Genomic DNA, 26,204 nt, shown 5'->3' on the forward strand with positions numbered 1-26,204 from the left:
AATCTGACTTTTTGAGTTTGGAAAAGAATTGAAACCTCAAAAAGTCATGTTCTATGATTCCATGATTAATAGAAAATGAAAATAACTCCTAAAATAACAATAAGATAATTGTAATAAACTAAAATAGAAAAATATGCAGGACAGGTCTTTAAAAAGTGGCATTTTTCTCATAATTTATGCAAGAAATTGTAAAAAAAAAAAAAAAAAAAAAAAATTGATGGTTTTCATGATTTTAACAATATATTTACTGTTACTCATAATAGCAAATTATAATAACTTATTATATAACAAATAAAATAGAAAAATATGCAGAACAACTCTAAAAAAAAGTGGTTGAAGGTGATTACTAATGTGTATAAAAAGGAATAAAAAGAGGAATTTGTCTGAAAATGAAATTATTATAACTTTAAAGTCAGCAGTGTAAATAATGAGGTGGAATGTGTTGTTTTGCATTTCACATTTAAGGTTGGATTGAAGCAGTTTTAGAACTAGTTCATGTTTTATTATGTCCTGATACTCACACTGATATTAAAAATGACATTTTAGCCAATAGCTGATGCTACTGTATATGCTATTTCTGTTTCTTTATTTATATTTTTTTTGTTATTTATCACCATAACATGGAAAATATATCATTATAACAGTAAAAATAATAGGTACATATATATCTTCATCACATTATCCTTCAATAAACATAGAGTAAATTTAACAAATTCATTGAAAAACCTTTAATATTGCTATGTAAACACATCTTAAATGCATATTTTCCCCCAATATCAGCAAATATCCATCAGTCCCAGTTGATTTAACAGTAGGTAAACCTACTTTTTCTGTGTACACTTTTGGAGACTCTAGAGCTTTGCAGACGTTAGGTTTGAGTCTATTGTCAGGTACTGTTTTCCTTTTCACTAATGGATCTTATGGGAAACAATAGTGAGCGTCCACACCCACGTCTAACACTGGCTGAGTCACACCTGAGTTCAGTGGGAAGGTTTGTGTGAAGACAAAGACAGGCTGATAAAATACACAGGACAAATTAATGAGCATTTTTTCCAGAGTCAAAAGTATTTGCATCAACAAGAGTAAATCTGGCTGTGTACTGAGTACATTTGACTCTAGTTTGAGTAAATTTAACTCTATTGAGTTTGGAGAGCTCTACCCAAAAAGTAACTTTTCCTCTTTTTAGAGAAGGACCAAACGTTATCTGACTAGAGTAAAATTTTCTTCAATTTGAGTAAATTTTACTCAGGCAAATTCCCTGTGTACTATTGTGGAATGGTAGAGAAAATACTAAAATTATTATTATTATTATTATTATTATTATTATTATTATTATTATTAATAATAAATTCATGCTTGTTACTTAATGTATTACGATACTATTGTTAAATTTTTTTGTCATTTTAAATCACTTACAAATTATTATATATATTCTTTAAATTTTCCAGTGGGGGATCAATAAAGTAAATAATACTATTTACATATATTTAATAATATTAAATAATAATAATAAATTCACGCTTGTTACTTTATGTATAACTATATTATTGTAAAATTTTTTGGTCATTTTAAATCGCTTTAGCAAATTATTATATATATTCTTTAAATTTCCCCGTGGGGAATCAATAAAGTATGTCTTAGCTTATTAATAATAATATTAACAATAATAATAATAATAATAATATCAACAATACTACAAATAATAACAGTTTATTTTGATTGTATTTATGGTATTTGTCTATAATAACAAGTATAATCATTACCTATACTCCACAGGTAAGTGAGTTTTTTACACTTTTAAGCTTAAATTCTAGGCAAAATGACACATTTTGAGCCATAATTATTGTTAAAATTGCACTTATTTTTCTTAAGAAATTTCAGGTTGTTCATGTTATAACAAATTTTTATGGAAACTTTGTAAGTATAAACATTTTCATAATGTAATTTAACTATTTTCACTGTTACTATCGGGCTGTAAGTGACCCCTGTAGTAAAAAGAGTTTGACACCCCCCCCCCCAGCGCTGTAGGTGAAATGTCCAGTTAATTATCCACCTATTGTTTTCTAAAACTCATCAGTTACGCAGTTGGATGAGACATTAGCTTTGGAAATAATGCGGTGACGTGTTTTTTTTCAAGGCCTAGTGACTCATATTTAGAGCACATGTTGATACACAATCACATCATATTTTAATCATCATCATCAGCTGATACTTCATTAAATGACCCAGACGGTAAATGACAGCTCACTGTATTATCACCACCAGCAGCATCATTCCAGTCTGGGCCTAGTGGACCAGCAGAGTCATGTACTGTCTGGTTTTAGACATGATTCATGAAGGGCCAAAGGTCAACATGGCATATTTCTTATGTGTTCTACGTTAATGATTGTCCAAATGGGATTTACAAACCGAGCGTTCACAAAGAGTCACAGTTTATACCGTTTTTTTATTATATACAAACATAAAAAAACCACCCCTGACAAAATATATATACACCATAATTACAATCCACTGCTTGTTTCTCCATAAAACATGTAAAACGGTCAAACATTATCGACATAAATCAACATAAATGTAAAGCGTCTTCTTCTAAACTCGAGAAAACATGGCCTTAGAACTGTAAGCTCCTGTTTTAGGATCAGTTAAATGTAACCTTTACTGCTTTTAATGAGTCATTTTTCATCATCTTTAAGTGTTTTCATGGCTGACCCTGACCCTGGAATATTATCAGATAAGGGTTGAAGGAGTTTTTTTTTTCTCCTGGCATCTGACACTTGAAAGGAATTTTTCATCGTCATAATTTCCCATTTCTGCGTCCAAGTCAAACAGAGAAACAGATGTGCATTCTTCTGCTTCATTTGACTTGTAATATAATATATTTAACCGAGTAAAATCCAGGATATTTAAATATTGAAAGAAAAATGGCTGCTATTTATCCATGTTTTATCCACTTCACACTGTGCTGTACCAGCTGTTCTTGATATTTATAAGAAAATGGAAGTTCTGTCCGTATACAGGGTGTCCACAAAGTCTCTTTACAATTTAACAAATTAATTACAAAAGCACATATACGACGGTGTATTAGGGCCACAAGAAAAAAAACCCACTTTTCACTATGAGAATAAAGTCGTTATTTAATGAGAATAAAGTCGTAGTTTTAAAAAACTCATGATTTAATGAGAATAAAGTCATTAATTAACAAGAATAAAGTCGTTCTTTAACGAGAATAAAGTCGTTCTTTAGTGAGAATAAAGTCATAATATAATGAGAAGTCGTACCTACTCATCGATGTAGAACTGTGAACATTTCGTGCAGTTCTTCTTTCATTTGGGGTTTAGACACAAAGGCCAAATACTGAGTCTGTCCCCCATCAACACAGTCTGAGGACTTTGAAGACAGTTTGCACACATTTGGGTTTGTTGAAAGAACTGAACTGATTTGTAACAAATTGCCTCTTTTGTGAAGGAGAAACTGCTGCAGTGTTCATCTGTAGGACTGTCAGTGGAAACACCAGAGAACTAGACAGAGGGTTTGAGTTTCTGAACAAACTGTGGGGATTCTTTCAGTCCAACAGAAGGGAAAGTTCCTGCTTCACTTGTTGCCTTCGCTGTAAAACCGGAAACTCTGTTTAATCTCATAAAAGTACGACTTTATTCTCATTAAATAATGAGTTTATTCTCGTTAAATAACGACTTTATTCTCGTTAAATAACGACTTTATTCTCGTAGTGACAAGCTTTTTTTTTCTTATGTGGCCCTAATACGCCATCGTACAAATAAATAGACAAATCAGTGGACATTATTACAAAATGTAAAGTAGATATTGAAGTTTTTTGCCTCATTTAATACAGTGGTGTCAGTGGCATCAATAGTTGCTTTTCCATTGACCCTCAAATTGCGCGACTGTAACTTGTGCATAAAATTTTGCCTGATGGAAATGCGACAATTTCACTCAAACTCTCATTCGATTAAAAGTTTTTGTGCTGGCGAGAGGTGGTTTTTCGGGCGTAGCACAATTGGTATATCACGCAAAACTGCAATGGGAAGAACTTTTGCCACAACTAGAGTCACATGAATTGATCTCTTGTTGAAGAAAAATAGACCAATGCTTCAACTGCATTGATGAAAAACTTTGATAACCACTGAGAACGTAAAACAAATCTCATCAATTGCTTTTGTAATAATTTCTTTGAATTGTAGAGACTTTGCGGACATTGCGTAGACCTCTTCAGATACCATCAGTCTGTGGGAGTCCATCTTCGTCTTTCAGATGACGTTATCGCGTCTCGGATGTGACGTGTTCGCCGTGGAGCTTTCCAAAGGCACCGGAATATCTTTGGCGAGGAACGGTAAGTACTTGTTCAGATAAAGCCCTTTAAACTTGGTGCTACAGAAGCAGTAAACCAGCGGATCCAGCAGACAGTCCATGTAGGACAGGACCATGAGGCCGTCGAAGGCCACCGTGGCTTTATCCTGGGCCACGGCGTCCCAGTCCTTGACCCGGGCAATCAGTAGGATCATCCTGGCTATAGTGCAGGGTAGGAAGCAGATGGAGAAGACCACCATGACCGTGGTGACCAAAAACACCGCCCGCCTCAGCTTGGTTTTATCCCCGATGGTTTTCTGCTGGAGTCGTTTGATGATGTGGACCGTGCAGTAGACCAGGATGATGAAGGGGATGAGGATCTGGGAGAAGAAGACCACCTCCCGAGAGCTGTCGATCACGTCCTAAAAGCAGAAAAAAGCAACGTGATATCTAAGGGTGTGTATTGGCATGAATCTGGCGATATGATACAAATCACAATACTAGGATCACAATACGATATATCACGATATATCACAATACTGTTAAAAAGGCGATTTTTTTGTTTGTTTCTTTTTTTAAATGATTATTTCCTTGAAGATTGAATTACACCAGATATATGCACAAAGACTGAACAAATTTTTATTTAATCACAACAGGATCTAATGCTTTATCACAAAATGTTCCTGTGTTCAAACTGAAATTCTGTTTTACAGACATTACAGTTTAAGATCCTGTTCAAATGTTCATATTCTATTAGTTCAGAACTAACATCAGAACAGTATTTTTGTGCAATCCCAACAAAGGAACTAACATCTGCCTCTCAAACAATAAAAAGTGCTTTTAGGATGCCCCAAATAACCATTATTTAATAAAACAGTCTTAAATAATAATAAATAATAAATAAGATATAAACAATAAAGAAAAACAAAAAAAATTTATTTTCTAACACCCCTAAAACCGAAGCACTGTGGTCCTGTTTATCTTTCAAATGTTCATTGTGGTCAGGACTAACATTATTTAATAAAACAGTGTTAAATAAAAATAAATTAAATATAAACAAAAATGAACCTCCACAATATCTGCATTTGAATAAATACCTAAAAATATCGATACAGTACTTTTTAAAATCAATACAGTATTGTCAAATGAAATGTCGCAATATATTGCAGAACCAATATTTTCTTACACCCCTAGTGATATCATGACTTGCGTAAATGTTGTACACACACCACTTTTAATTGGTGTGTTTTCTGTACGCATTATAAGTCAATATTTTTTCTGCATTCTAGATTCATTCATGTTATTTGGACTATTTATCAAGCATACTGATGATTGTTCCCAAATTATTATTATTACTACATAGGGGTGTAAGAAAATATCAGTTCTGCAATATATCGCGATATTTCATTTCACAATACTGTGTCAATATTAAAAAGTATTGTAAAGATATTTTTAGGTATTTATTCAAATGCAGATATTGTGGAGGTTCATTTTAGTTTTTTGTTTTTCTTTTTTGTGTATATTTTATTTATTATTCTTTATTTTTTTCCCAGAGCCTGAATTTCACTTTTTTTTGCCATTGCAAAAGATAAAGGCAAAGGTACTGAGAATATTTCACCTACAAATTTATCAGTCTAGTCCTTTTTTTTTTTTTTTTTTTTTTTTACATTTTACTCTAATATTTCTTAAGAAAAATAAGTGCAATTTTAATAATAATATTATACCTCAACTTATCATTTATACATGTTTATTATGGATCTACAAAGACACTAAACACTTAGTAACAGGCAGAAAATTTTTTAAAATTGTGCTTAATTTTCTTTAAAAATTTCAGGTTGTTCATATTTGTTCAGGTTATTCACAAAAAGCTAATTTTTCTTTTTGTTTTAGTGTAAAAAACGTAAAATTACACAAAAATGTTTACATTTACAGACTAGCCTTTCATAAAAAATACGAACAACCTGAAATGTCTTAAGAGAAGTATGTAGTATTTTAACAATATTCTGTCTATTATTAAATGTTTTGTGTATTTGTAGATCCTCTGTGATCTGTAAGTTGTAATGCACGTGTATAAATGATAAACTGAGGTATAATATTGTTAAAATTACACTTATTTTTCTTCAGAATTTTCAGGTTGTTCGTATTTGTTCATGTTACGTTCAAGTACAGTTCGTAGATGTAAACATTTTCATTACGGAATTTGACTTTTTTTCACTCAAAAACATAGAGAAAACTTTGGAGTTGATATTATTTATAAGTTCTTATCCTATTATTTATATTATTTTACTGGTCCGGCCCACTTTATTTCATATTAGGCTGAATGTGGCCCCTGAACTAAAATGAGTTTGACACCCCTGCCTTTGATTGTTGCCAGGGGGAGGGGGGGGCACACTAAATATTAGAGTAAAATGTACAAAGAAAGACTGGACTGATAAATTTGTAGGTGAAATATTCTCAGTACCTTTGGAATTTTCAGGTTCATTCACTGCAAACAAAAAGTTAAGGATATTTTTAATTTTTGGGCTATTTTTTTCAGTTGGGATTCTTGCACAGCGCGTCTTACTTTTTTGTGTGTGACTCTTGAATTGAAACACATTTTTTTAATGACCATAGTTTGATTTACAAATGGCAAAAATGACAAAAAAAATGACTCAAAAAAATTAGGTATCCTTAACTTTTTTTAGTGTATTTGTTCATGTTATGTTCGAGCACAGTTCATAGATGTAAACATTTTCATCACGGAATTTTACTTTTTTTCACTCAAAAGCTCTTATCCTATTATTTATATTATTTTTCTGGTCTGGCCCACTTTATGTCATATCAGGCAGTATGTGGCCCCTGAACTAAAATGAGTTTGACACCCCTGCCTTAGATTGTTGCCGCTGCAAACTAAATATTAGAGTAAAATTAAAAAAAAAAAAAAAAAAGGACTGGAATGCTAAATTTATTGGGGAAATATTCTCAGTCCCTTTGCCTTTATTGGTATTTATGGCAAAAAAAGGTGAAATTCAGGCTCTGGGGAAAAAAAAAAAAAATTAATCACCAATTTCTTCAGATTTGACAAGTGTTGTAATATTTTTGCACACCACTGTATACCCATGGTCTGTAGAGATAACAGCTGGATTGAATCATGCCTTGTGCGGTTTCACACATTCCATTTTCGACACGTCCACATTTAGCAGCTCTGTTCCGTCTGTGTAAAAATAGCCGTTTAATCTGGCAACAGCTAAGTGTCGCTCATATCATTCTATCAATCACATAATCTCTGGTACACATACGCTGTCACCTATTTTATCACGCACTTATGTTTATTTACAGCCTTATCACTGGTATTACACAGGGCTGAGAAACACTTCTGTATTTTTGCAGGAACTTCACCCGCAAATATGAAAATAACGCAGCTACAGTGATTTAAGCCACACATGGGTGGTTAAAACACAGGTAGATGTCAGTCAGCACTGCATTAGTTTGTGTTATTATTAAAGAATTAGTTTGCAATCAAATCAGAGGCTTTTCTCGGGTGTAAAACTATTTGTAGGTGAGCTACACTATGTTGGCAAAAGTATGTGGACACGTTGAATTCAGGTGTTTCTTTTCTAACAGAGGTCTGGGATACAGAACAGTAATGACTAATGTTATAATATAGTTTTATATTATGGGATAAATGTCATTAGTTTGGTTTAAATTGTTATCTTTGCTTCCAAAATGCCTCAGAGATTGTTTTGACTTAATTTCTCTCAACATTGATTTTGTTTTTTTATTTTTTAAATCCATGATGTTGATGATGATGAAATTCTTTGTTCAGTCATCACATACAACCAGTGTCAACACTCCAAACATTACCAACAGGTTAGTGACTGAAAAGGCCCAGACAGAAGCAGAATGCTTCTATTAATGCCTATCCTACAGAACAAATTCAACAACAATGCATACAAACAAACAAGCAAAAACATAAAAAAGTGAAACTAAACCACTTTGTTATGTTGACATGACTGACTGTAAATGTTCTACCTCACAATGTCTAAACACAATATTTTTCATTATTAGGCTGTAAATAATAATTTTCTACTACAACTAACTATCTAAATCTCCCATTAAACTTTTTTTTTTTCCTTAGTTTATTTCAAATATGCAACAAGACAACGTAATCTTACTTAGTCCTTAGAAATAAAACAGGTAGTAAGAAGTCATGGAAGGAAACAAAAAAAACCAAAAATAAAACATATATATATATCACAGTAGAGATTGAAATCCAGTAGGATTCGTAATCCTGCTAGGACAGATAGGAATTTTAGTTTGTCCTAGGACAAATCCTACTAGGACAGATTGAAATTTTATTCATTCATTTTCTGAATCCGCTTTATCCTCACTAGGGTCACGGGGGTCACTTGGAGCCTAAGTTTTTTTTTTTTTTTTTTTTAGTTTAGTTTATTTGGAATATGCAACAAGACAAAGTAATCTTAGTTAGTCCTTAGAAATAAAGCAGGTAGTAAGAAGTCACGGAAGAAAACAAAAAACAAAAAAACCTTACACATATACATGACTTCATTTACACATTCGAAAAGGAGTGGGAGGAAGTAGAACTTATTTAATCCCACCCCTTCTCCACATAACAGTCTATCCTTTATCTTCCTATCAGTATAATATATGAAAAGTCAAGATTTTAACAGAGTGTTGATGTTTTTATCTCAAATCCTCATGAATAGGACATCTTACAGCTGTACACATGATGTGTCCCTATATTTTTGTCCATATAGTTTATAAACATCAATATTTCCTTAAAGTTTAATGGGAGATGGTTAGTTGTGTTAGAAAATTGTTATTTACAGTCAGAGCATGAAAAATATTTCAGAAATTTAGAGATAGAACATTTAAAATCATAGTCATGGATTAAAAAAACGAATCAGTGTCGATAGAAATGAAGTAAAATACATCTCTGAGGCAATTTGGAAGCAACGATAACAATTTAAACAAAACTGATGATATTTATCCCATAATATAAAACTCTATTCCAGTGTTTTTCGTCCTTGGGGTCGGGACCCTATGTGGGGTCGCCTGAAATTTCTAGTAACTGATAAGAATAAAAACTTACTACTAAAAATATATATGGTGAGTTGACAGAGACAATCCTAATCTGTAACAGACATGACAAACTGTGGTTGTGAAACTGCAGCACTGTGGTTCTGTTTATCTGTCAAATGTTCATTGTGGTCAGTTTCAGATGCTGCAGCTCTTTCATAATTCACAGTTTGAGTTCTTGTTTGTTCAGTATTAATTGTCAGCCTTGTAAATCCAACCTGGACTGACTATACATATCCTGACCAAGGAAAATCAAATTCTCACTTTGTGCAGTAATCTACACCAGGATTTATTGCCTCCGTCCATAATAATATACATTATGTAGACTAAATGTCCTCTAAAATTAACGTTTATTTGCAACATAGTATAGCAAATTATTACATAATCAAAAACAAATTAACTAGCAAAAAAAATCCGAGGTCACCAGAAATTTGTCATGTTAAAATGGGGTCCACGAGCCAAAAAAGGTCAGGAACCACTGCTCTATTCTGACATTAGTCATTATTGTTTTATATCCCAGAGCCCTGTTAGAAAAGAAACACCTGAATTCAACGTGTCCACATACTTTTGTCCATATAGTGCATATTCATCACTAGGGATGTCCGATAATATCGGCCCACCGATATTATCGGCCCGATATTGGCATAAAAATGTAATATCGGTGAATATCGGTATCGTTTTTTTTGCCTATCATTAAAACCGATAAAATAATGCCTTGATCTCACCGGCATTTACCGACGCATAAATGAAGCGTTGTTTGTAGCTGAAAGAAATGTGCAGTTTTCAAAACTGTACAGTAGAGTTGCCACACTGTAATAGACTCATGGAAGGAGGGAGAGAAAATAAATAAATATGGCATTTTTTCCACAACTTAACTCTTTCTTCGCCAATGACGAGATTTTGTGTCACTCCGTGTTTTCACTGTTATACTGTAGTTGAAGCTGTTGCGGATCGTGTGAATTACTTTCCTTAGTCCAGAAACAAACAATTAAGCAGCTTTTTCGGAAAAATGACGGACCGGGTTTAATGTTATTGCACTGGAGTCTCCGTATCCCATGGCAACGCATCCAGCGGCAGTCACTGAATGAGGAAGTGCAGACTGTGCAGGAACCGCGCGCAGTTTCAAAAGCCTTAAAGATGATTATGGAGACAGAGTCTGACAATTCAATATGTGATGGAGCTACAGAAGAACCATTTAGAGACAGGAACGGAGAAATAGAAGGTGAGGGAGACGGACACGGAACACGGGAAACACGGAGCGGCTCAGGTCCGACACGGAGGTGCGGGGCGGGGGCACGGAGCGACACGGAGAAAATGACAGATAGGAGGAAGAGAAAAGAGACATTTATAGAGGACATTCAAGGAGAAGACAGACACACAGACATGGAACAAGAGAAAGGACAGCTAGTGTTTATCTGTTAGAGTGAGTTCAGATTCTGAATGTGGACACAGAACAGATTCAGCTGTAGAATGTCAGCAGGGACACAGGTAAGACACTGTTTGATTTGGCTTTAGTATGAAATAAATAAATACATAAATTCATACATAGATAAATAACTACATGTCCATATAATTATTTACAGATCTAACACCTAACACAACATTTTCAGTCAGCCTCCAAAGATTAGTGAAAATGACCAAAAAGGCTGGCGCTGGCTACCAACTCAGTGGAAAATGCTCTGGCAGGGAAAGAGTTAAGTTGAAGTATGTATTCTTTGCACAGACAGTGTTTACATTTTGAAAGCCTTGTTGCATTTGAGAATGCATCCAATGGGACATCACAGTAAAATTAGGCATGATGTGTTAATTCCATGACAGGAGATATGTGATGTTACCTAAAATTAGTTTAATATCCCACATATATCGGCAGCGATATCGGTAGATATCGGAATCGGAAATTAAGCGTTGGACAATATCGGCATATCGGTTTTTGGCAAAAAAGCCAATATCGGACATCCCTATTCATCACATAAACCTGTGTGTATGAGTTTTACTGGCTCAAAAATATATTATCAGGTCTCTTTTGCATTTAATGTTCTCTTCATAGTCTTAACTGACCAGAAATGTGTTATCCCATGATTTCCCAGTATGTGTCTTTGCCCTGATTGGTTGTGGGTTTGTTCAACTGTATTTAGAGGTATTTTGGTTTGAGCCTGTTAATGAGACCCCTTTGGAAATGGAAAAAAAAAACAGCTGACTAATCCCCAGTAAATGATCTTTTAAGTGGTATAAGTAGGTGTCGTGGTCATGCCTTTACAAATACTCATACTTGACACGAACCAAACAACAGACTAGAGCTGCAGGAAAGACATATATTACATGTATAAATGCAACGTGATGTCATGAATTGCGTACAGATAACATGCCACTTTTAATTGGTGTGTTATATGTACGCATTGTAAGCACTAGCGGCATTGTACCCATGGTGCCATTGTATGATAGCATGACACCCTCCTGTGCTGCAACATCGATTGGATGGACAAGAAATGTGCATTATAGTATGATATATATGTATATGTATGTGTGTGTGTGTGTGTGTGTGTGTGTCTGTTCATGCCATGTAAAATACCATGCAATTAGCGTGGTTAGGGTTAGCAATTATGGATATGTAAACCGGAGATCTTGGCGTACATTGACACGCAATCAAATGGCGTTGAATAACATATGAAAGGATGAACATGCGTACGTATAGCACGCCGAATGCCGTAAGAACTGGCGTGACATACAATGCGATTTAATGACATCAGTCTGTCAATCCGACATTGACAAAGACGAAAACGAAGGGAATTTTATCCATAATTTTTATAAGTTTTAGTTCGTTTTGTAAGCACACAATACAGTTTCAGTTAGTTATGGTTTTTTCTTTTAATCATAGTTTTTATTTATTTCACTTTACGAAAATGCTTTTACAACTCTAGTTTTTTATCATTTCGTTAGTTTTCGTTAACGATAATAACCTCGGTGTAAACCCCAGTGCATTACCTTGATTAAAGCATCTGAACGGGTTATATTGTCATCCGCCCCGTGGCTGTTGCAACACTCAAAGTTCTGGAGCATTGTGGGAATGGTGAGAGGCAGAAGAAGGATCCAGATGATGATGGAGATCTGAGGAGATTTCTTCAGAGCCTTCAGGAGGTTCTTGCGTCCGGGGTGGACGACGTTGAAATACCGATCGATGGAAGTCACCGTCAGGAAGGCGATGCTGGCTCCTCGGTTCAGAAACAGCATGAAGAGCATGGCTTTGCAAACCACATCATTGCTGCTCCTCCTTTCTCCTTCTATGAAGTTGTGTGCTTTTATGGGCAAACAGAAGAGCAGCAGAATGTCCGCTAACACCAGGTTGAACAGGAAAATATTATTGCTGTTGGATTTCCAGAACTTCAGCTTGAATATGAAGAGGTGGAGGACAGATGCGTTTAGAGGCAGCGCCAAGATAAAAATCAGAATCATGATCGCTGCATAGAATTTATACAGATGAACGTGTGTGGCTTTACATTCTTCAATGAGCTGGTGCGTTTCGATTTCCAAGACCGCACTCATAGTTGTTCCAGAAAAGAATGATTAGTCACAGAAAAAGTTTCACAGAGCAACAGACGCTTCACCCTTCAAGCTTTCAAGCTGCAACAAGAGCCCTTATCTTCAAATCGCATGGAGAAAAAAAAATCTTGCCAAACAAGTTTCTTGGTTGTAAGCGTCTTTGGTTTAATCCTCTGTAGTCTTTTCAGTCCTTTCTCTTGTGTTCCAGAAGCAGAAACAAAAGCAGTGGAGAGTCAGTGTCAGGTCTGTGAAAGTTACGAGCAAGTCTGGAAGTAATTCTCTCAAATGGGAGACTGCTTCTGTGGGTTTGTGTCTCTGCTCAGCCTTGGCGTTGTAGCTCCTCCTTATAGCCTGAGGAGGTGAGTCACCAGCTGCTTTTCCACCACGGGCCAATGAGCAAGGCCTAACACCAGCCTGTCACATCTAGAGTGCAAATAACCAAAGTGTGTCCCCTTAAGAAACGGGTTAAATGTCAAAGAATCGCCAAAGTGCAAAGGTGACTTTTGTTAGAAAATCAAAAAAACTGAGTCTTAACCTCCTCAGACCCAGCTACGGGTTTTCTGTCACATATTTGTGGACAAGAGTTTCACAACTTTATACAAAAGAAAAAAAAAAAAAAAAGACAAGAAAACTGTCCATCACAAAGGACATTCCATAAAAAATGTTAAAAACTGCATCTGAAAAACATGTTGCATCATGATGTTTCCAGTATAGCACTTATTTAATAAAAAACACAAAAAAAAACTTGTACTTTGCTGATATTTCCTGAGTCCAAGGTTCTAATAGTTTTGGATTTTTCATTATAGTTTAGTTTTATTTAGTTTTGACTTTGTTTTCTCTAATTCACTTAGTTTTGATTCATTTTTAGAGCAGGTTTGCTAGTTTTTATTAGTTTTTGTTATTTTCTAAATGCTTAGTTTTAGTTTAGTTTTAGTTTTTTTTATATCTTTTCTCTTCTTCTCTGTCGTCTTATTCAAATAAATCCCAGACAGGACTCTGCTGCTTTCTCCCAACTTTAGTCTCCATGTTTCCAGGTAGAGTGGGGACCAGAAGACGACTGGAAACCACAAGTGACGGACCCTTAAATATCATATGGTGCCAGCAGCTAAAATTGCATGAGGGAAATAAATCAATTTCGTATCAATCTGACATTGACAAAGACGAAAACGAAGGGAATTTTATCCAGAATTTTTACACGTTTCAGTTAGTTTTGTAAACACACAATACAGTTTCAGTTAGTTATTGTTTTTTTTTTCTTTTAATTATAGTTTTTATTTATTTCAGTTAGCGAAAATGTTTTTACAACTCTAGTTTTTGCCATTTCATTAGTTTTCGTTAATGATAATAACATTGCCTGGGTCTTAGGAGGTTATTGTAATTGTGTTCAATTACATCAAAGCAAATCAGTCGTGAATGAAGCAAGGTTATTATTGTTAATGAAAACTAACGAAATGACGAAAACCAGAATTGAAAAACATTTTCGTTAACTGAAATAAATAACAACTATAATTAAAAGAAAAAAAACATAACTAACTTAAACTTTAATGTGTGCTTACAAAACTAAATAAAACGTATAAAAATTACAGATAAAATTCCCTTCGTTTTCATCTTTGTCAATGTTGGATTGATACGAAAGCGATTTATTTCGCTCTAGCAATTGTAGCTAGCGGCACCATACGACACTCGACGGTCCATCACTTGTGGTTTCCAGTTGTCTTCTGGTCCCCACTCTACCTGGAAACATGGAGACTAAAGTTGGGAGAAAGCAGCAGAGTCCTGTCTGGGATTTATTTGAATACGACGACAGAGAAGAGAAAAGATACAAAGAAACTAAAACTAAGCATTTAGAAGAAAATGAAAACTAATAAAAACTAGCAAACCTGCTCTAAAAATTAATTCAAACTAACTGAATTAGAGGAAGAAAAAAAAGGTCAAAACTAAATAAAACTAAACCATAATTAAAATCCAAAACTGTTATAACCTTGGAATGAAGGTGATTTTACTTTGACAGGTTGATCATAGCCGAGAAAACAGACCTACGGAAACATTTCACCTTCTCGCAAAAAGCAGATTTCTTGGCACAGTCTGTGAGAATTAGCCTTTTTTTTCTGTGTGGGGGTTGAATAAATCCCATAAGCTACTGTTTGACCTAAAGAGTTTGAGGCTACTCCCAACTCCAATGTTAATGTTCTAACTGCGCATCGCCTCAGCAGATGCTAAAACGCTGCTAAAGGGATTCACAGAAGAATATTCCTGGGAGTACGCAGATGCAGATCCTGGGGAATTAATAATAGATTTATATGTATTCACAAGGAGATTTAACAAAGTGCTGCTGTCACTGTTTTCTACTATGTAAGGAAAAATAGATGTGGTTTGTGGAATGTTGAGTCCGAAGGGAAAAGTTTTGGGTTTTTTTTTTTTTTTTGGGGAAGCGTTTAGGGGGTTAACTTCAGGCCTTGCGCTCCACTCTGCATGCCTTCAACTCCTGCTCCAGTTCAATGACAAGTCCAGACAACTCTGACTATTCAGACTCACCGAGGACAGGTTTCAAAGACAATAATGGGAAATTAACCTTTTTGTGCCTGAAGGTTTTAAAGGTACCAGGAAGTAGTGTTTGTCTTGTGTAAACCACATGGGCAGAGTTTTAGGCTACGTGCAGATGACTAGGACTGTGTATTGGCAAGAATCTGGTGATACAATACAAATCACAATACTAGGATCACGATACAATACATCACGATATATCGATATACTGTTAAACGGTATTTTTTAATTGGTTTTGTTTCTTTTTTAAAAGATTATTTCCTGGAAGAATGGAATTACACTAGAAATACGCACAAAAACTAAACACATTTTTATTTGATCACAACAGGATCTACTGCTATATCACAAAATGTTCCTGTGTTAAAATTTAAATTGTTTTACAGACATTACACTGTAAGATCCTGTTCAAATGTTCATATTCTATTAGTTCAGAACTAACATCAGAACATTATTTTTGTGCAATCCCAACAAAGGAATTAACATTATTTATTATATTATTTATTAATAATAAATAAAATATAAACAAAAAACAACAACAAAAATGAACCTCCACAGTATCTGCATTTGAATAAGTACCTAAAAATATCAATACAGTACTTTTTAATATTGATACAGTATTGCGAAATGAAATATTGCGATATATTGCAGAGCCGATATTTTCTTACACCCCTACGGACAACAACACTCATGGTATTTTTCTTTTGCGGATTCTAAGATTTTCACATCCATGCACATGTCGTTTGAATAAATATCTGCGTCCAGGTGGAAAACTGGGTTAAAACTGTGTAATACATAGGGGTGTAAGAAAATATCGGTTCTGTAATATATCGCGATATTTCATTTCACAATACTGAATTGATATTAAAAAGTACTGTATCGATATTTTTAGGTATTTATTCAAATGCAGATATTGTGGAGGTTCTTTTTTTGTTTATATTTTATTATTTATTATTTAACACTCTTTTATTAAATAATGTTAGTACTTTTGTTGGGATTGCACAAAAATAATGTTCTGATATTAGTTCTGAACTAAGAATATGAACGTTTGAACAGGATCTTAAACTGTAATGTCTGTAAAACAGAATTTAAGTTAAAGTTTCAGTTGCATGATCTTTATATATTTGCAGAAGAATTAGCATTCAGATCCTTGACTTTTAAGCAAAAGTACAGAACATACTGAAGTAAAAGTACTGGTTTCATGTTGTAATTGTGGAATATAATAGGTCCAAAAACACAGAGGCAGCATGTTTCTGGACACGACATTAACCCCAGGGGAGGATTAATGGGAGAGGAAAGAAGACAAAAACAATAGCAGTTCCAACACATAAATCTGTTTTCAATTTTTCTCCAATCTTTTTTTTTTTTTTTAAGATATCTGATGATTCATATATTTATTAAAATAGACCCATTGGGACCTTGAGTGGGAAAAATAACGATTAGAGCAGTTAAAGTTTGAACATGTGTGATCTGTGAAGTTTGTAAACTCATTTCTACATCTTTTTTTTTTCTTGTAGACCACATGTGTCAAACATGCAGCCCAGGGGCCAAATCTGGCTTGTGAAAGGTTCAATTCCGGCCCTCAGGATGAAAGTGCAAAAATGAACCTGAACAGTCCAGGCTGTCCAAATCATTTTGGTTCAGGTTCCACATACAGACCAATGTGATCTCCAGTAAAAACAAGTGTTCAGAGAACGCAAACCTCCACCAAGCACTCTGAATGGTGTGCATGTGTGTCTATGAATGTGCAAAACAAATTTCATATTATTTCACAAATCGCATTTTTTATGATTTTTTTGAAAATGGTGCATAAAAAATAACAAAAGTCAACAGGGCATAACGGAAGACAAATGAAGCGGAACGATATTTCGTACAAAGTTGGAGCTTGGTACCAGTCATATGTATGTCAATTTATATTCAATTCTAATCAATATTTGTTGAGTTCTAATTTTAAATGTGTGGTAAATGGGATTTTCAGTGTTAAATGTAAATGTCCACAGAGTCCACATTCCACAGTGGGTGTGGACAATTTTGTCCCAGATACAAGATATTGTTCTAAGCTACGGGTGGATCAAATTGGAGGCTAATCGGAGTTGTTTTGAATTTCTTATGAATTTTCTAAAATTGCTCAATGATGAGAGATAGGAAAATTGTAGATGTTGTGACCTTGAACTTTGACCTACTTGACCCAAAATGTAATGGGTTGGTCCCAGGGCCTAGGCCTATCTGTGGGGAAGATTTGGGAAAGATGGGTGGAATAGTTTTCCCCTAAAGTTGCTAACAAACAAACAAACAAACACACAAAGCAAAGTCATCACAATACCTCCTGGCAGAGGTAATAACAACACAATAACCCATAAATAATGACAGCTACAAATTTTCTTCGTGAAAAATTATGTAGAAAAAATTTAAGCAAAAAACAAAACAAAACACAATTACACTGTGAAAATATTTACATTTACAAAACAATTTTTTCCACAATAAAATGCAAATAAATACATAAATAAAAACAAAGATGAGCAACCTGAAATGTGCAATTTGAACAATATTCTGCCTGTTACTAAATGTTTTGTGCATTTATGGATCCACTGTGATCTGGAGTTGTGTTAATGATAAGAGATGTACTATTGTAGAAATTCTTCACATTTTAGTTCCACACTCCAAAATTTTAACAATATTCTGCCTGTTACCAAATGTTTACGGAACACTGTGCGTAATGTACATGTATAAATAGTAAGTCGAGGCAGAATATTGTTAAAATTGCACTGATTTTTCAAATGAAATTTCTGTTTTTTCAGGTTATTCACATCTTTTTTGTAAAATGTAAATATTTTCATAATTTAATTGTTTTTTTTTTTAACTAAAACAAAAAGAAAAACTTGGATTTGTCATTATTTATAGGTTATTAAGTCATTATTTTACTGGTGTGGCTCGCTTGAGATCAAATTGGGCTAAATATGGAACTGAACCAAAATGAGTTTGACAGCCCTGCTGTAGACTGTTTATAATTATGGGATGGAGGAACTGTGGTGTCGCCCAGTGGTTTATGAGCTCCTGCTTTGAAGCTGCTACTTTACGATTTTGCCATTATTGGCTTATTGGAGCCTTAAGTGACTGTATTTGCATGGAAAGGGGTGTAACTATGGGGTGAGATAAAGGTGAACAGTTACTTAATGATTCAGGAAATGGTAGCTAATGCTCATCAGGTATTGCTCAACAGTGGTTTTTTACAGTCTTGTCAGTGGAACCTATGAACCACAACCACAGGGGAGCCGTCTGTCAGGAAAAAATATGTTTTATTAATTAAACCAAGAAAGTCCAACTGTCAATCATAGCCTGACATCTTCTATTTTCCCTTACATCTATTTAATGCAGGAAAATTTTTAGAGATGGATCAACAGATTACTTATTACATGATCCAAATAAAACAAATAAGACTGGAATGAATCCTGGAAAGAAAATATTGACTCGGTATTTTTAGAGAAAAGTTCAGTGTAAGTCTATGGGACCCAGGGTTTTTGAGCCCCTCTGACTGTCAGCAGTAGGACGACTTTAAAGGAGTGATATTTAGCTTTTTTAAATAAAATTAATTGTTGACATTTCTAAACTATCCTTTCAAAAAATGTGAATAACCAGAACAAATACGAACAACCTGAAACGTCTTAAGAAAAGTAAGTGCATTTGTACCAATATTCTGCCCGTTACTAAATGATCGGTGTATTTGTAGATCCACTGTGATCTGTGAGTTTTAATGCACATGTGGAAATGATAAAGTGAAGCAGAATGAAATGCAAAGGATAATTTTATAAATAATGTTGGTACATCACTTAAAAAAAGGTTAAATAAAGAGGAAATACATCACAAAAATAGTCCTAAGTCTGTAAAGGAGTGATATTTAGCTTTTTTTACTGGAATTCTTCATTTTCCGACATTTCCCTGTGGTGTCCATAAACTGTAAATGCTCTGCTTGGGTCTGAGTTCTTCATTCATTCAACTCCACAGGTCCATCTTCAAACCTATTTCTGAGTAATGACACCACAGTAATGCAAAAATGACACTAAAGATATTGACAATCAAGGATGTCCAGACCACTGTGATCTAAAGTGGATCACACCAGTAAAATACTATCATCAGTAGCTATGAATAATGACAACTCCAAGTTTTTTCTTTGTTATAGTGTAAAAAAAGGAAAGTTACATTCGAAGATGTTGACATTTATAAACTATCCTTTCAAAAAAAAGTGAATAATCGAAACCAATATGAACAACCGGAAATGTCTTAAGAAAAATAAGTGCATTTGTACCAATATTCTGCCTGTTATTAAATGTTTTGTGTATTTGTAGATCCACTGTGATCTGTGAGTTGTAATGCACATGTGTACATGATAAACTGAAGCAGAATATTGTTAAAATTGCACTTGTTTTTCTTAAGAAATTTTAGGTGAACTTCAGAGTGAAATGCAAAGGATAATTTTTATAACTAATGTTGGTAAATCACTTGAGAAAGGTTAAGTAGAGAGGAAAATACATCACGAAAATAGTCCTAAGTCTGTAAAGGAGTGATATTTGGCTTTTTGAAATGGAATTCTGCATTCTAAAACATTTCCCTGTGGTCTCCATAAACTGTAAATGCTCTGCTTGGGTCTAAATTCTTCATTCATTCAACTCCACAGGTCCATCTTCAACCCTATTTCTGAGTAATGACACCAGAAAGGTGGTTTGGAGCGCTGGCCCTTTAAATGCACATGAGACACTTCAGGCCCCGCCCCCTCCATGTTATTGGCTGTGCTGTTCTGTCCCATTCAACCAACAACTGAACATTTTAGGTAATGGGCTCCAAGTTGAACCATATTTTCAGTTTTTACTACAACTGCTGCTGCTGATAAACAATTATGTCGAGAAATGTTCATCGGAAGTCTTTTTTTTTTAAATTGAACAATGAACAATTGAACAGTATGTATACATAATAGTATACATCAAAGTAGGATAGAAAAATTCACAATTCAGAATAAGTTTTACATTTCAAATATATAGAGACAAATGTACGTAAAAATATATAAAATACTTTATAAAACAGTTTATGGAGACCGCAGGGAAATGTTTAAAATGCACAATTCCATTTAAAAAAGCAAAATCTCACTCCTTTAAAGTCTTAGGACTATTTTTGTGATGTATTTTCCTCTTTATTTAACCTTTCTTAAGTGATTTATCAACATTATTTATAAAATTATCCTTCGTATTTCATTCTGCTTCAGTTTATCATTTCCACATGTGCATTACAACTCACAGATCACAGTGGATCTGCAAATACACAGAACATTTAGTAACAGGCAGAATATTGGTGCAAATGCACTTATTTTTCTTAAGACATTTCCGGTTGTTCATATTGGTTTCGATTATTCACTTTTTTTTTGAAAGGATAGTTTATAAATGTCAACATCTTCGAATGTAACTTTCCTTTTTTTACACTATAACAAAGAAAAAACTTGGAGTTGTCATTATTCATAGCTACTGATGATAGTATTTTACTGGTGTGATCCACTTTAGATCACAGTGGTCTGGACATCCTTGATTGTTAATATCTTTAGTGTCATTTTTGCATTACTGTGGTGTCATTACTCAGAAACAGGGTTGAAGATGGACCTGTGGAGTTGAATTAATGAAGAACTCAGACCCAAGCAGAGGATTTACAGTTTATGGAGACCACAGGGAAATGTTGGAAAATGAAGAATTCCATTTAAAACAGCAAAATATTACTCCTTTAAAGATGTAGGACTATTTTTGTGATGTATTTTCCTCTGTATTTAGCCGTTCTTAAGTGATTTATCAACATTATTTATAAAATTATCCTTCGTATTTCATTCTGCTTCACTTTATCATTTCCACATGTACATTACAACTCACAGATCACAGTGGATCTACAGATACACAAAACATTTAATAACAGGCAGAATATTGGTGCAAATGCACTTATTTTTCTTAAGACATTTGCGGTTGTTCATATTTGTTCCGATTATTCACATTTTTTTTAAAGGATAGTTTATAAATGTCAACATCTTCGAATGTAATTTTTTTTTTTTTTTTGCACTATAACAAAGAGAAAACTATGGAGTTGTCATTATTTATAGCTAATTATGATAGTATTTTACTGGTGTGATCCACTTTAGATCACAGTGGTCTGGACATCCTTGATTGTTAATATCTTTAGTGTCATTTTTGCATTACTGTGGTGTCATTACTCAGAAACAGGGTTGAAGATGGACCTGTGGAGTTGAATTTATGAAGAACTCAGACCCAAGCAGAGGATTTACAGTTTATGGAGACCACAGGGAAATGTTTTTAAATGCAGAATTCCATTTAAAACAACAAAATATTACTCCTTTAAAGATGTAGGACTATTTTTGTGATGTATTTTCCTCTGTATTTAGCCGTTCTTAAGTGATTTATCAACATTATTTATAAAATTATCCTTCGTATTTCATTCTGCTTCACTTTATCATTTCCACATGTACATTACAACTCACAGATCACAGTGGATCTACAGATACACAAAACATTTAGTAACAGGCAGAATATTGGTGCAAATGCACTTATTTTTCTTAAGACATTTGCGGTTGTTCATATTTGTTCCGATTATTCACATTTTTTTGAAAGGATAGTTTTTAAATGTCAACATCTTCAAATACTTTTTTTTACACTATAACAAAGAAAAAACTTGGAGTTGTCATTATTCATAGCTACTTATGATAGTATTTTACTGGTGTGATCCACTTTAGATCACAGTGGTCTGGACATCCTTGATTGTTAATATCTTTAGTGTCATTGTTGCATTACTGTGGTGTCATTACTCAGAAACAGGGTTGAAGATGGACCTGTGGAGTTGAATTTATGAAGAACTCAGACCCAAGCAGAGCATTTACAGTTTATGGAGACCACAGGGAAATGTTTGAAAATGCAGAATTCCATTTTAAAAAGCCAGATATCACTCCTTTAACACTCAGACTCATTTATGCATCAGATGTGGCTGTGCTTTGACCCTTTAATTGACATTTTCCTTCCCTGAATAAACTGGTCGAGCTTTCATGTCTGTGTTTCCCAGCCGTCCAAAACACTGACCCCTGAACCCCCAACTCTTTTTTTATTTTTTCCCCTACCTCATCCGTGACCTCTCTTCCTTATCCTGCCTTTGGTCCACATACAATGGCTTCATTGTATTTTTCATTACTGTTAAGTATACTCTGTTTGATGGAGCATTCTTGTTGTAATTAAAGCTCAGTAGTGCGGTTTACTGTCTCTCAGTTACAGACTAATGGTATGTCCAGCATTTGTTGGCAGTCACTTCCTCATCAGGCCGAAAATAATGTCTGTTATATAAATCTGTTGTATAAATAGCTGCCTATATATTGAAAGAGGCAGTTTGCAGGGTGGTTTAAATGTCCTATCACATTTTTCTGTCATGAGATTCTATCATGAGTTTCGCATATTTGCACATTTTATCCAGTCTGTCAAATAATTTCAGGCTTTTTGTATAAACTTAATTTCTGAAACAATCTCTCATCAGTTGACAAGGAAAGCGATCTCTCAATTGTCGCTTTTCTATTGGACATCTGCGCAGAACTTTACCGATATTTACTAAATGTTGAAAAAACACAAGTGCGTAATGTCAGTTTTTCCATTAAATCACAAATGCGATGATTTGTTTATTTATTATCGTGAGATGACATGAGAAGTCATTCCATAAACATGGTGACAAACATAAATATGGCGTTGATTTACAGATATATTCATTATTATTATATATTATCCCTCTACCTCGTACTAAACTAAAAATGATTGGGTTTCCTGGTGTGTCCGCACATACCGTGACAAGTTTCTTCTTCTTTTTCGCTTGTTGTAACGTCCGTCAACATCCGTTTTTTTAATTCACCTGACTCTAGTTGCGAAAAAGCGTCTTTCCATTGCAGTTTTTCGTGATATACCATTTGTGCTATGCCTGAAAAACCACCTCTTGCCAGCGCAAAAACTTTTAATCGAAAAATGAGACTTTTGGCGAAATTGTCATTTTTCCATAAGGTAAATTTTTATGCACAAGTTATATTTGCGCAATTTGAGGGTCAATGGAAAAGCGACTTGTGACTGTTTCCACACTCTAACCAAAGAGCTTATATTCTGTGAACATTTGCATCCACGGGTCAGGATGCAAAGATATGGAACATTTTTGATAAATTAAACGGTTCACAGTGGTACTTATTTCAACAGTGTCTGAATCACTGATTCCAAAACCTGATTGGATTTAGAATTTGTCATTCACTGATCAGCCATACCATCCTGTTACTGTCAAGTAAAGCGGTGTTAATGTTGATTATCTCATTCCAATGGGACCTCTATGTGGGTGGATATATTAAAATATTAAAAATATGAGCGATCTTCATGATTTTTTCCAAAGTTACATCCCATTTGCTCTTGTACATGTTCACAAATTGTCCGTCAACATCCGTTTTTTTAATCTATGTGACTCTAGTTGAAAAAGGCCTTTCCATTGCAGTTTTGCATGATATACCATTTGCGCTACGCCCAAAAAACCACCTCTTGCTAGCGCAAAAACTTTTAATTGAAAAATGAGACTTTTGGTGAAATTGTCGTTTTTCCATTAGGTCAATTTTTATGCGCAAGTTATATTTGTGCAATTTGAGAGTCAACGGAAAAGCAACTATTGAATGCTCAAGGCATGTTCAAGGAGCCCTCAACGATCTCATCGATCTCCCAGTGATCTCTCAGCAGTCTTTCAATGAGCGCCAAATTTTTCCACCCCGATGGTAGAGATGGTTGAGAGATCAATAACAGAATGGGTGCGACTATCTTGATGAACCCCCCCCCCCCCCCCCCCCGGCCGCTTGATCTGACTGACCAGACAGTTTAAAACAGGGGGGCAAAGGCACATTGAGCACACAAGGATGTCCCAGACATTTACACAGAAATGGCTTTTTTGAGCAGTTGTTCAGGTCTTTAAACAGGGCCGTAGAATTGCATGGGGACACTAGGGACCCGTCCCCACCAACATCCAGCCACTACTGTGTACTCACTATCAGTCCTACCGCTGTCCTGTAGTGTTAGTCAATGATTATGGCACACAAAGGGTTAATAGTCTGTTTCTGCTAAAAGTCCCGCCTCTATCGTAAATATTTTTCTCTGATTGGCTCTTTGGTTTTGCGACTGTACATGTGATTGGCCGTCCCTGCTGTCACTCCATCTACTTGTCAAAGGAACCTGCTAGTTGGACCGCTAATGTAAGTTTTCAGTATATTTGCATTTGTTCTGCCTGAGTCACGTCAGCTAGACAGATTTGAATGTCAGTAGAGTCATTTACATGCACATTTGGACGTGTGTGTTTGCATGTGCGCACCTGTGCGTGTGTGCTCAGTAATTAGGATGTAAAGGATGTCTAAGAAAAGAAAACTGGACAGAGGACGATTCTATAAGAGTCAAAGTGTAAGTTAGTTCAAGGCTATAGAACTGTAGAGGCTCAACACAGATACTGAATAAAAGACACTATTTAATATCAAACAGAAACACTTTTTAAAAGTTATTTTACTTATTTTAATGCATTTCTATGGAAGAGCAACTGTTTAAAAAACACACATAAATAAAATTTGTGGGGAAAATAAAATCTCCGATTGTTAATGTGATTCTAGATGTAATTTTATCCATATTTTTAGGAATAAATTACATGTAATAATTGAAAGTAAAAGCCATTTTTTGCTCAGGCAGAAACTGTACCATCAAACTGTATGAACAGTTTATCCACAATCTGTTCATATGTCATGAATTAACATATATATGTCAGGTGACAGACAGAAGAGAGGAAGGAGGAGGAAGAGGAGGAGGTAGAGGAGGAGAAGAAGGAGGAGGTAGAGGAGTAGAAGAAGGAGGTAGAGGAGTAGAGGCTGTGAATTCCCAGGTGTGGTTCAGTAATAATGCATGTGTTCGTCATTAGAATAACCTTGCAGAATGCATTCAATTCTTGTGCTGTCTTTAAATATTCAGATATTCATAAACATGTCAATTACTGAATTTTGTTTCTGACTATGATTGTTTGCTTGTTTGATCAGCTCGACATGATGTGAAATTATGATCGCAAATGCAAAAAACCATCAACTTTCAGGAGTGCTGCCTTGGAGCACTTTTGTGTCCACACCAATGTCAGAAACAAACCTACTCCCTTGTCTTTCAAATTAACATAAACCATGGATGTTCCTTAAATAGAAGATGTGTTAATGAGTGATTTATTGTGAGTGTCTGAGTCTTGCAGGACTATTTGCGGAGTTAAAATGAAAAGAAGGAAGCCGCTGCCAGTGAGACCGATAACAATCCAACTACTGTGGTGAGATTCTGAAGCCAACCTGTGACTCAAACAACACTCGCTGTAAAGTTGCGCTCACTGTCATAACTCACAGCAGTGCAGAGTTCTCAAACTGTCAGCCGTATAATCTCACAGGACACTGAGACACTGTTTGGCTCTCGTCCAATCACGTGCTCTGAATTCTGGCTCAGTAGATCAGCTTCTTTCCCTCCTTTGCGGCAGCGGTTGGACCGTTCTGTGCTTTTACTGCCGTGTTATTGACGTGTAATTGCCTCATTCTGTCCCCGTTGCGTGTAATCAGTTGCACAATAGATGTACATGGATTCTTCACCAACGTCGCAGGGGAAGTGACTAAACAGATGGTAGAGAAATGAAGGTCAGGG

At 34.9% G+C, this 26,204-nt stretch overlaps 1 protein-coding gene across 2 annotated transcripts; it reads right to left on the bottom strand.

The window, feature by feature from the left end:
• Positions 1-3,797: 3,797 nt before the first annotated feature.
• Positions 3,798-18,064, bottom strand: LOC115414644 (12-(S)-hydroxy-5,8,10,14-eicosatetraenoic acid receptor-like). Of its 2 annotated transcripts, XM_030127879.1 has the most exons (3): positions 18,052-18,064; positions 12,367-13,101; positions 3,798-4,727 (listed from the first exon to the last, which is right to left on the bottom strand). In XM_030127879.1, exons 2-3 carry the CDS (start codon positions 12,922-12,924, stop codon positions 4,266-4,268), a joined length of 1,020 nt encoding a protein of 339 aa, XP_029983739.1. In that variant the 5' UTR covers positions 12,925-13,101; positions 18,052-18,064; the 3' UTR covers positions 3,798-4,265. The 2 variants fall into 2 exon arrangements, with proteins under 2 accessions (XP_029983739.1, XP_029983737.1); XM_030127877.1 differs by lacking the exon at positions 18,052-18,064 and having other exon boundaries at positions 12,367-13,240.
• Between the last annotated feature and the right edge of the window lie 8,140 nt (positions 18,065-26,204).

Source organism: Sphaeramia orbicularis, chromosome 24 (genome assembly GCF_902148855.1).
Source record: "Sphaeramia orbicularis chromosome 24, fSphaOr1.1, whole genome shotgun sequence".
In the NCBI taxonomy this organism is placed as follows: Eukaryota; Metazoa; Chordata; class Actinopteri; order Kurtiformes; family Apogonidae; genus Sphaeramia; species Sphaeramia orbicularis.